At 36.4% G+C, this 12,978-nt stretch overlaps 1 protein-coding gene across 4 annotated transcripts in view; it reads right to left on the minus strand.

Annotated features, from left to right (window-relative positions):
* Positions 1 to 4,203: 4,203 nt before the first annotated feature.
* The window catches only part of PPA2 (inorganic pyrophosphatase 2), a 98,168-nt gene continuing 89,393 nt past the window's right edge, over positions 4,204 to 12,978 (minus strand). For all 4 annotated transcript variants that reach the window (XM_086406903.1, XM_086406901.1, XM_086406902.1 and 1 more), the window contains 2 exons: positions 5,656 to 5,692; positions 4,204 to 4,409 (listed from right to left, as the gene is read on the minus strand). In XM_086406903.1, the coding sequence (XP_086263029.1) occupies positions 4,381 to 4,409; positions 5,656 to 5,692 (66 nt within the window). In that variant the 3' untranslated portion in view covers positions 4,204 to 4,380. The remainder of the gene's footprint in view (positions 4,410 to 5,655; positions 5,693 to 12,978) is intronic.

The following is a 12,978-nucleotide window of genomic DNA, read 5'->3' on the forward strand; positions in this document are numbered from 1 at the left end:
TCCCTGTCTCCTGTACCATGTCATGAACCTCCGTCCATAGTTCATCAGGCACTCTATCTATCAGAACTAGTCCCTTAAATTTATTTCTCACTTCCACTGTATAATCATAAGGGATTTGATTTAGGTCATACATGAATGGTCTAGTGGTTTTCCCTACTTTCTTCAATTTAAGTCTGAATTTGGCAATAAGGAACTAGTAACTTTGGTAACTTATAAATCTTAAAAACTTATAGATTTTTCTGATTTGAAATGGAAAATATTTTCATATATTTAATACTAATATTAAATATTACTATATTTAGTATTTAATACTAAACTTCATATAACTTTTATTCCCTTTCATTTTTTTCCTAACAGGAGGTTGTGATAATATTATACATGAGTCTACTATGAAGGCAGACACCTAGTTTTCCTTCTGCTCTTTTTTAGGGTGAAGATAACCTCAAACAGAACATTAACATGAAGAAATTCCCAGTGTGATCTATCCCTGTATCATCTAAACCAATAAGCTTAAAATTTTAGAAGACTGATGGGGGTACGGAAAACAAGGTTATGGCCTCACCCCCAGAAATTCTGACTTAACAGATTTTAGGGAAAGTCAGAAATCTGTACTTTAAGAAGTATTCTAAGTGATTTCAGAGCAAGTGTTTCACAGACCCCAGTGGCAAACACCAATATACACCTTGGACAGAATATAGTAAGGAGGCTGAAAAGAGCATACCTGACCCAAGAATTTAAAGACGTGATCCACCGTATAATAAGATGGCAACAATAAGTAATAAAAATAAATCAGCAGTCACAAAAGACATCTGTACCTATGACAAGGCAGTGATTTATTCACAGAAGCAAATCATCAAATGCTGCTATTGGTGAGCAAACAAAGTGCTAAAAATGCATGTAGTCCTTGATGGAGGACTGGATTCTATGAAATTCAGTGAGTTTCCTCTGCAGAATAATGGAGCAATACGAAATGTATCATATATAAAATGATTCAGTCTATAAGTGAAAACAAAAGCTCATAAAAAGTTTCAGATATTTGCAATAATAGGTAGTTTGAGAAAAATAAATCTTGGACAGTTCATCCCTTGATTTTTTTCATATCCATGGAACTGGCTGTGGGTGTTACCTAAAATCCCATCCATGGGTCGGTTTGGGTTTCCTAATTTGTTTTAGGCACTTTTAAAAATGAATCATTCTTTTTCTACCCCTTCATATCCCTGCAGGAGTTTTCCTTTATAAGTATATAGTGTAAAATCTATTCAGGTTAAAGTTAGTTCCTTGAGAATGGGCTGGCAAAAACCAGATATGTCTGGAAGATACTCTCAAACAGCATGAAACAGATGTTCACTGAAATGTAATTGTCACTGTAATAACAATGACTATGTGGCAATGTAGATTCTTATAAGAAAAGATAAAATTCAAAATGATGTATTTAAGATTATAACTACATAAAATCCTATACTATGAAGGCAACTGTGATTAACTGTACTGTGGTGAGCAAGACTCACTGACCAAGTAGCATCTAAGTACCACTGACCACCAGGAGAAGGGGAGCTGAACGCAAGGTGTGAGTTACTCTACAAGAGGCCCACCAGACATGGCTTCTTCTCCAACTCTTAGGAGATTAATATGCTACATGTTACAAGCCAATAATCTATTCTTTGATAATTCAGCTTATTCTTTAGCACAGACCCTCTTCACAATTGAAAATTTGTATTTAACTTACAGTTCGCTCTCTGTATATGTGGTTCCTCTGTATCTGCAGTTCACACCCATGGATTAAACTAAGTATCAGAGCAGATCATGTAGTATTTACTACTTAAAAAGGGTGCATAAAACTGGATCCACACAATTCAAACTCATGCTGTTCAAGGGACTGTATCAATGGTTGTTCCCTGTATCTCTCTGTATGTATTATTATTTCCTCAACTTAAATCAAGTTGTTATACCATACAAAATTAAAAACAATAGATTCTCGCTTTACATTCTTTGATGTCCATCAGAGGTTTACACATTTCCAAAGACATCTCAAGTGAACTATTTCACTTGGGCTAATCACTTAAACTCATCTATAAAACAGGCATGCTCTGGGTTTTGCCCATATCACAAGGTGGTTGTAGGTGGCAAGCAGCATGCACAGCAGGATGGAAAAGCCATAGCATTCAGAGCCATGCATGAATTCTACTTCTGGCTCTGAAACTTACTAGCTGTGCAACCTCGGTCAAGTCATTGAACTTCTCGGAGCCACAATGTGAAGTGGGCAGTCTCTACCTTATAGGGCATATGCATGCACAACATACAGCAGATGCTCAAGAAAAGCTACCTATTATCGTAGTGGTGCCATGTAAACCATAAAACATATAATGTAAATGCCATGTGTTCATAGTGATAATAGAAAGAAAGAGGAGAAAAATATAAAAACAGAACTGGCAATAGAAGCACAGTACTGGGAGTGTGAAAAGTACAAGATGTGCCTGGAGAAGAGTAACATGACGTAGCTGAAAGATAGTGCTCTGGATTTTTATTCTCAAGAATGCAAAAGGCCACTAAAGGCATTTTGAGAAAAGTCTAACATTAAGGCAGTATCTATGCTTTAGGAAAAATACTTTTTGGGAATGTGGAAAATGATCTGGAGGAAGAAAAGCCAGGGGCAGGACAACAACTTGGTTAAGAGACAAGAGGGCATGAAATTGGGCTGGAACAAGGGGAATGAGGCAGGGCACTGGGTCTGGAGGTGAAGAGCTAGATGGCTGTTATAATGGTCCAAGTGAAATGAAGGGGTAATGGGTATGTTAAGGGTGTAAAGTAATAAAAGAGGATAAAGAAACATTTAGATGGTCTTCTTGAGTAAAGAAAGGAGAAAAGTAAAAGTGTGAAGGTGTTAGCTGCTCAGCTGTGTTCGACTCTCTGTGACCCCATGCACTGTAGCCGTTGGACTCCTCTGTCCATGGAATTCTCCAGGCAAGAATACTGAAGTGGGTTGCCATTCCCTTTTCCAGGGGGTCTTCCCAAACCAGGGATCAAACTCAGGTCTCCGGCACTGCAGGCAGATTCTTTAGATTCTTCACCATCTGAGCCACCAGGAAAGCCCATTCAATATGGTATCAAGATCCTGCGTGGGTGACTAGGAGAATGTTAATTCAAGAACAAGGGAGGATGAGTTTAGTTTCGTACAAGAGGAATCAAAGGCATTGAAAGAGATGTCCAATAGACGCCAGGACAAAGACCTGAGTTTCTTATGTAGACTTGGGAGTCATCACCATAGAGATGAGAAGTAAATCTGATAGGACTCAATGAGAATCAGAGTTTAGAATTTACAAAGTAATTATAGGAAAGAGTCTTAATAAATGTAAACACATTTACACAGGACTAAGAGGACAGCGGTTGGCTAAATAAGTCTCTATCAGCGGTGGACTCAAAAAGACATTACACTGTATAAAAATGAGAACCATTGTATCTACAAAAATCTTATTAGTTTACTACATTTATCCTTTTTACATTAACCCTTATAAATAAAAGCTAATAAAACCATTGGGTTCCTTCATGTATATAAATTAGGATTGGCCAAAACTCAGTGTTTCTCTGTTTATAATAGCTGGGACATGGAAGCAACATAGATGTCTATCAGCAGACGAATGGATAAGGACATTGTGGTACATATATACACAATGGAATATTACTCAGCTATAAAAAAGAAGGCATTTGAGTCAGTTCTAATGAGGTGGATGAAACTACAGCCTATTATATACAGAGTGAAGTAAGTCAGAAAGAAAAACACCAATATGGAATTTAGAAAGATGGTAACAATGACCCTATATGCAAGACAGCAAAAGAGACACAGATGTAAAGAACAGACTTTTGGATGATGTGGGAGAAGACAAAGGCGGGATGATATGAGAGAATAGCATTGAAACATGTATATTACCATAGGTCAAACAGATGACCAGTGCAAGTTTGATGCATGAAGCAGGGCACTCAAAGCTGGTGCACTGGGACAACGCAGTGGGAGAGGGGTTCAGGAGTGGGGACACCTGTACACCCAAGGCAGATTCACGGTGATGTATGGCAAAACCACCACAGTATTGTAAAGTAATTAGCCTCCAATTAAAATAAACTAATTAAAAAAAAACTCAGTGCCTCTAAACTTCTGCTATGAAATTCAACAAAATCTTTTCATATCAATAAATATTCAAAGGCGACTAATTCAAAAATGTCAATGTTTATTTACACATTGCATATTGCAAAAAGCTTGAAGAAAAAAAAAGAAGTTTCAACAGGAAGTTAATTAGCAAATTCTGCCTGTTTCTAGCACTTGGGGGAGGTTGAATCTTGGCGTTCTTAGAGACTGGAATCCTGATGGCAGGTCTTCAGATGTTCTAATCACTTGCCAAGGAAGTGCCATACTTGATCTGTATTTAAAATGGGGAAGCAGGGTGTTAGGGAAGGGGTGAAGAGGGAGGGAGGAGGGAAGAAAGGAGAAGACAAATTAAATTTAGACTTTCCAGAAGTATTCAGACAGATAAAAACAATCAGAACTTAGGGTGACACATTTCTATACTTAAAGTCACTCACCTTTAAACTCTTGTTCTAAGTTCTCTCATTTGGCTCAGGTCTGATATTCTAGAGACTCCCACTTTATTTTATACATCTTGCTGGGTTCTTTAGTCTTTACTGATTAATACTGAGGTTAAGTATCCTAGCTACAGCATGAAAGGTCTAGGCAAACCCTGTACTGTAAAATGTGACTGCCTGTCAAATAGCCCAGATGGGATAGTATTGCAAAGAAACAATGTTACTTCCCCCTATACGGAATAGAGCTTGCCTCCCCATGAAATTATTATCTATAGATTTGCTCCTTTCTAGACATCTTAGAACTTGGACCCACAGTAAATAGTTCTAATTTTTTCCTCCAAACTTGCAAGTTGAGTATTTTAATATTTTATATTAAAACAAAAAGACAAAAAACCTTGCAATATTTTAAAAGACAGATGATACATACATATTTTGAAATTTTTACTACGGAACATTTTTCTTTCTCACAACAGCTTTAAATAACGGTAATTTAAAAATTCTATTTTTAATTCTACTTTAAATTTTGATTTTAACATCTTCAGTTAAAATGAGTGGGGACTTCCCTGGTGGTTCAGTGGTTAAGTATCCGCCTTCCCAGTGCAGGGGACACAGGTTCTATCCCTGGTCGGGACCAGGGGAGCTAAGATCCCACACACTGCAGGGCAACCAAGCCCACCCGCTGCCCATGCATCACAGCAAAACCCCGCGTGCCGCAACCAAGACCCGATGCAGCCAAGTAAACAAATAGTAAGAATATAAAATGAGTGGTTCATTAAAATAATGATAGATAATAAATAAAATTTCACCAACGCGGACATTAGAAGTCTTAAAATTTATCCGAACTAGCTGGATAACTTCACCAACAAAGTCACTGCACAAACTACTTTCCAGACTAAAAGTAATAAACATGTATTGTCTGAAATTAGAAAATAACTGATTTCATCTGAAAGTTTTAATAACTATTTTAAAATGTACTTTACTTAGTTTATATCATTTTTAATCTATTGTATTGTTTTTGGTCTCCACTACTATAAACAAATAAATTTACATATCTAGCTCCTTAAGAACCAACATATACCATACCTTCTTCATTACTTCCTTTATTCAATGAAAATGAAACCTGAAAGACAAGAACAGAGTCTCTGTTATAACAAATGTTTAGATGTGCAAACTATACTCAGAATTTAAAAAAAAAACAAAACATAAAATTATAGAAAAAAGTTTACACACAATGGTTCTCTAACCTAAGAAAAGTGAATACTCCTCTTTACCTTTTTATTATTATTGCCTATTCTTTTAAATAAACAAACCATAGGCTTAAGAGTCAAATAAGATAAAAAGCATTCTTAAAATTATTTTCTCTCATTAACCCATGGGAACTACTGAGAATATGAAGAGACATTTTCTTTCAGTTGCTTCCCTGGCTGGGGCTTTAGAATAAAAATCCGACACACACGTTCATAGACGTGCATGCACATGTGCAAAGAAGCACACACAGCTAAATTTAGCTATTTAGACAGCTAAATAGTGTGTGTGCTTCTTTGTCAAGCACACATGTGCATGAGTGCTAGAGTATTTAAATTAATTTTTCTATTTTGATGACTGTGCCAAGATTCTTAGAATAGATATAATCTGTGGTAGACAAGATTGAAAGAAAAGTTTTTCTGAGATATAAGATTTTTTCCTAATTATGAATACATTTTTAAAGTTTGTTTTTTTTTTTTCTCAAACTTTATTGGGAGATCTATTACTCACAGAAAAGAATGCAGAAAGCTCCAAAATATTAGAATAAAATCTATGTAACCATCACCCAAGTCAAGAAATGGAACATGCCAGGCACTTCCCCAATCATAGGCTCTTCTCCCTGAGGAATAACCACCACTCTGATTTTATAACACACTTTTCAGATTTCAAGTTTAATCATCAAGTTCTAATTCTCTCAATCTGCTCAGCCTCGGGGGGAAAGAGGCTGATATTTGAGGTCAGTGGCAAATGTACCAAAGGAACCATGTACCACACACCTGAGTATTCAACTTAAAAAGCATTACAGAAAAGAAATGAACAAACTATTCTAACTAAAACATTTATCATTACATTTAAAAGATAATTCTAAGAACTTTTTATTTATTTATTCTTAAAATAAATTTCTTGGTTGGTAGAATATATTCAGAATGTATAAAGCCCCATTTTGTCAAAGAAAACGAACCATAACACTCAGAGACAATAACTGTGAAAGTCTGGGAATAAAGTTTTTTCACATTTTTCTATAATAATATTAATATATGCCAAAAGGGAGAGCAACATTAAATTGATTCTTAAACATAACACTTACAGAAAATGGAAGAACAGCAACAACAACAAAAATGCACAGAGCTACACTGTAAAGTGACCTAATCCCAACCCTCACTCCCAGGAGTCACCATCACTACATTTTCCTTGTAAGAAATAAAGGGAGGATTTTCAGTTACTTCCTTCTCCTAATTTCTCTATAGGGGATGAATGTGGGCACCCTCTACTCATCGAAGATAAATTCTCCAGGAAAATGAATGGCTTTATGAGTGAGTGAGTGAAAGCTGCTTAGTCATGTCCAACTCCTTGCGACCCTATGGACTATACAGTCCATGGAATTCTCCAGGCCAGAACACTGGATTGGGTAGCTTTTCCCTTCTCCAGGGGACCTTCCCAACCCAGGGATTGAACCCAGGTCTCCCGCATTGCAGGCAGATTCTTTACCAACTGAGCCACAATATGCACCCATTCTAAACATGTGATCTCCTCTCCTTTCCGGCTCCAAAAATATTTCTCACGAATAATCATTTCTTTAATTTCTTTCAGACAAATCTAGTGTTTTCATTACCGAAATATTACTCTTTTAATCAACCAAAGAAGGCTTACTCTGGCCTCTGTCCCTATTCATGTATAAACTTCATGTTAAATTAATATAACTTTAATACAACTGCTTTTTACTCCTTCAGATAGTCCGACTGGATCCTTGTGAAAGCATTTTCACCTGTAGGTTACATTTGTTCAAATTAATAAACATGATACACTCAACCAACATAAAATCTTGCTTTACTACATGATATGAGAATTGATATTCTTTTACTCTATTAGAAGGATTCAAAATTAAAAAGAAAAAAGCTTCTGGTTTTTCATTCAAGTGCAGTAGGGTTTCAGTTGAATGACATTACCTTGGGTATTCTCTCCTGGCATTTTGTTTCCATGGTTCATAAAGCAATTACTCTATATTCATGTTTTTCTTCTTACAGTTTTATTGAGATATAACTGAGATGCAGCATTGTATAAGTTTAAGGTGTACAGTATAATGATTTAATCTACATCATGAAATGATTACCACAATATGTTTAGTGAACATCCATCATTATCATATAGATACAAAATTAAATAATTTTTTCTCAGGATTTACTTTTTTAAAAGATTTTTTTATACAGACCATTTTTACAGTCTTTATTGAATTTAATACAATATTGCTTCTATTCTTTGGTTTTGTTCCCTTTGGCCATGAGGCATGTGGGATCTTAGCCCCCCAACCAGGGATCAAACCCATACACCCTGCAATGGAAGACGTCTTAATCACTGAACTACCAGGGGAGTTCCGGATTTACCCTCTTAACAACTTTCACATATAACATATAGCACTATTAACTATATTTATCATGCGTTACATTGTATCTCTAGTACTTACTTCTAACTGGAGGTTTGTACCTTTTGCTGCCTTCATTTAATTCTTCCTCCTCTCACTTTCCACCTCTGGCAACCACAAATCTGATCTCTTTTTCTATGAGTGATGAATGACCTACCACACTATGTTAGTTCCTGGCACACAATATAGTGATTTGGTATTTCTATACATTACAAAATAGTCACCACAATTAATCTAGTTACCATTTTTCATCACACAAAGATATTACAATGATACTGACCATATTCCCCTTGTTGTACACTTCATCCCATGATTCACCTATTTGGTAACTGGAAGTACATTCACTTTGTTTTCACAATTTCTTTTCTGATTTATGAGTCAATAAAACATGACCAGTTCTTATTTATCCATAAACAAAATGTAAGAGTATTTTAAGTTTGTCTAAGTTTAATAAATGTTCTCTTCCTTTCATGAACATATACAATTGGCTAAAATTCTATTTTACTTTCACCTTCTTTGTTGATCTTTGAGTGGTAATGCAGTGAAGCTTTTAAGCAAAAAAGGAAAACGAAGAAGGAGATATAAGGTGACTAGAATCGGATCTGGATTTATCAAGAAAATACCTTAAAGTTTTTTTAATAGTGAACTGCCACAAAGATGCTTATTTTCAGAATCACAAGTAAGAGAGATCTGTATGGCATGAATATTGTGGTGTGACCTCATTAGAAAAATCACACCCACAAAAAGTCTCCCCTCTAAAGGGAAACACAGTCCTCTTTGATAGAGATGTAAAGTGAGTGCCCACAGAGGGAAGGTCTCTTGCAGAGGCAGTCCAAGCAGTCCAGGTAAGAGAACCTCCCAGTCAGACTGACTTCAGAACTTAGTTCTGAGTTGGCTTGATTTCAATAACCAGACGCCAAGGATGGTCATCTTGTTCTGAGATGTGCAAGGAAACTGTGGCTGCCATCCTCAGTAGCTCTAAGCAGAGATGAAGGGCATGCCCAAAGGAGATCATCTGAGAAGCACGCAGCTAAAAGTCCTATCCAACAACTCTAATGAACTGCAACATTATTCTGCTGGTTATCACTCCTCATATTTGAAACTATTTAACAATATTCACTCACTGGTAATTTCCTGTTAGGCCACAGAACCCCAAAATACACACTTCTAAACTACCTGGTCTATCGATTATCTTTGTTGTGGACTTCAAGAAAAACCTAAATATGGCTTTGATGTGAATTTTTTTTAAAAAAGACTCACACTCACATGAGACACTTGATGATGGATTTATAAAGTCCTTCATCTGGATTCATCCTTGATTTAGTATGTAAATACAAACATGCAATTTATAAGACTGCTGGTAAACTTTAGTGATGAGAGACGGCTGGAGTATATATTGATGGCGTTAAATGCCATTGGAACTCCTTCTAAGGCCCTGGTCTCCTGAATGCACTGCTCTTTACAATTCAGCTAAGAAGTCTTTACCTCAAATATAAAATGACCATCCAAAATTTCACACAGCACTGTGGACATACTGATTTACTGAATAAATAAGATCTACCCAAGGTAGTCAGAATAATACTTTTAATTAAACTTGAAATTTCCCCTCCCTTTTTTCCTTCAATGCACTCCTCTCCATGTCTCCATGCACATCAGCACTGTCATCTCCTAGCTTGCTGTGCTCCAGATTTGCACTCCGGAAACAGCTTACAGTGGAAGTCTGGTCAGGCGAAGGTGAAAACAAGTCAGACTGAGACAGCCAAGACTTCCCTGGGAGGTGTTCTATCCTCCCAGTTTTAGACGTCTTTCCCCTTTTGGGAAGTTTTCCATCACTGCTGTGATCTAAAGGTCCACAGTATCACAGGACTGGGTCCCTGCAGCTAGGCAGGAGTATGGTTACTGATTCTCTTTGGCCTGAATTGCAGACTCTAACAGCTTTAAATCTCTGTGGCCACCGGGCTGCGTAGGGTCTGAGGCTAGGCCAGGATCCCACTGCAGTGGGTCTGGTTCTCTCAGTCCTATGTGCGCTGAGATTGTGTGCAGAATCTCACAAAGTTTAAACTTTGGGTTTTTTTCCTTCCAGTAAAGTAACTATAATCAGCGCATACTAAGTTCTTACCAAATAACCTAATTCAAACTTCTCCCAACTTTGCATGCTGCCCAGAGGGTGTCCATTTCCAGAGAGAGCAGAATACAAGGAAAGTACTTGAACAGAAAGAAGTGTGTGGGAGAATTTTAGGGCAAGAAATTCCCAGACAGGATAAATGGTTAAGTACTACACTGAGTTGTTATGTTGTGCACATTAACTCACTCTTTCTCCTAATCCTTTCTGCTAAGTCTCTGAAAAAAGACTACTTTTCATACAATACTGTAAACTAGGTCGACTCTTCCACTGCTCATGCATTAATGGAGTGGGATACCTCATGAAGAAGTGCTCTCTTCATCACCGGAAGTAGTGAAGAGGCTGGAATACTCAAAAATATTCAAGAAGGGGCTTCTCTCCGTGGTCAAATTAGTTCAACAATACTATTCATACAATAGGGACAATAAACCCCAATATTTAATTAATACTTTCTAGCTGCTCTCCCTTTTACCTGGACTACCTAGTTCAGTTCTCCACAACAGCCCTCAGTACAAGGAAGATACTATTATTAGTTCCTTATTTTATAAATAAGGAAACCAAGGCATAAATAAGTTAAGCAATTTGTTTCCAACTGTGAATAGGAGTTGGGATTTGGATGCAGACAATCTGATTCCAGAAAACAATTTTTTTTTTCCTTGAAGTTTTGCTGAACCAAAACTAACATGGGATAAACTGCACACATTTATAGTGTACGGTTTGATAAGTTTTGACATGTACACACACACACATACTCATGAAACCATTAACACTATTAAGATAATAATCATAGTCACTATCAATCCCAAGTCCCTTCCATCCCTGTAAGTGATTGTAATCCCTCCAACCAATCACCTGTTCTGTGTCAGTATACATTAGTGTCTGCAAATTCTAAAATTATAAACGGTATAATACATGTATATCTGCCTTTTTCTATTCCATATAATTTTTCTTTAATTCAGCCATGTCATAGCATGTATCAGTAATTCATTTCTTTTTATGGCTGAGTATTTCCTCATACGAATATACCACAATTTATTTCTATTGATAGAAATATGGTTTGTTTCCAATTTTTGTCTATTACAAATAAAGCCACCATAAATAAGTCTCTGTATGAACAAAGACTTCCATTTCTATTGGGGAAATATCTAATTAAGAGTGAAGTGGCTAGATCATATGGTAGGTATATGTTTAACTTTCTAAGAAAATGCCAAACTGTTTCCCAAAGTAGTTTTACCATTTTGCATCCCAACAAGCAGGGTGTGGGATCTCCAGTTTGGTTTTTGGTTTGCAGATACACATCCTCCCAATGACTGGTAAAGTTGAGCATCATCTCCTGTTTTCAGCATACCTTCTTTGGCAAAGTAGCCATTCGTATGTTTTGCAGTTTTTGTGGTGGGAGGGTGATGTTTTGTTTTCTTATTATTCAATTACGAGGATTCTTTAAGTTCTAGATACAAGTCCCTTTATCAGGCATACAACTTTCAAACATTTTCTTGCAGCACGTAGCTTATTTTCATTCTCCTAAGAGTGTCATTTACAGAAAAAAAATTAATTTTTATGAAGTTCAACTTAACATTTAAACAAAACAGATTGTACTTGGAGTGCAAGGAGATCCAACCAGTCCATTCTAAAGGAAATCAACCCTGAATATTCACTGGAAAGACTGATGCTGAAGCTGAAACTTCAACACTTTGGCTACCTCATGCACAGAACTGACTCATTTGAAAAGACCCTGATGCTGGGAAAGATTGAGGGCAGGAGGAGAAGGGCACGACAGAGGGTCAGATACTTGGATGGCATAATCGACTCAATGGACATGGGTTTGGGTGGACTCCAGGAGTTGGTGATGGACAGGGAGGCCTGGCATGCTGCGGTTCATGGGGTTGCAAAGAGTCAGACACGACTGAGCAACTGAACTGAATTGAACTGAAGTTAGTGTTATATCTAAGAAATCTTGCCTAACTAACCCAAGGTCAAAATTGGTTCAGTTTTCTGTTTTAAATTTTGTCCTAGGATACACTTTAGAGAATTATAATACATAGTGCAATGTATGGATTAAAGTGTGTTTTTTTCCCCCATATGGAATAATCAACTGTTCACGAACTATTTGTTGAAAAGATTATTACTTCAAAAATCAGTTATCTACATATATGTAGGTCTATCTGTGGACTTGTTTTCAGTGATCTCTTCTGTAGTTTTACACCATTACTACACTCTTTTCATTACTGTAGTTGTGTAAAATGACTGTAAGTCAGGTAGAATTAGTATTCTAACCTTGTTCTCACAAAGTTATTGAGTCTAATTCTAGGTCCTTAGTATTTACATACATGGGTTTGCTGATTTCTACAAAAAAAGTGTATTGAAATCTGATTGATACTGCATTAAACCTGCAGATCAATTAAAGAATTGACATCATAACAATATTGAGTCTTCCAAATCATGAACATGAAATATTTTCCCATTTATTTAGTTCTACATCTATGGGCTATATGTGATAGTTTTCAGGGTTCAGGATCTTCATATATTTTTTTTCCAGATTTATTCTGAAGTGTTTCACATTTTTGAAGCCATTATAAATAATGTATTTATTTTTAGTTTCTAATTTTTCTTGCTAATACAT

Source organism: Bos grunniens, chromosome 6, assembly GCF_055505025.1.
Source record: "Bos grunniens cultivar Pamir isolate PY7600 chromosome 6, Bosgru_T2T1.0, whole genome shotgun sequence".
NCBI classification, from domain to species: domain Eukaryota; kingdom Metazoa; phylum Chordata; class Mammalia; order Artiodactyla; family Bovidae; genus Bos; species Bos grunniens.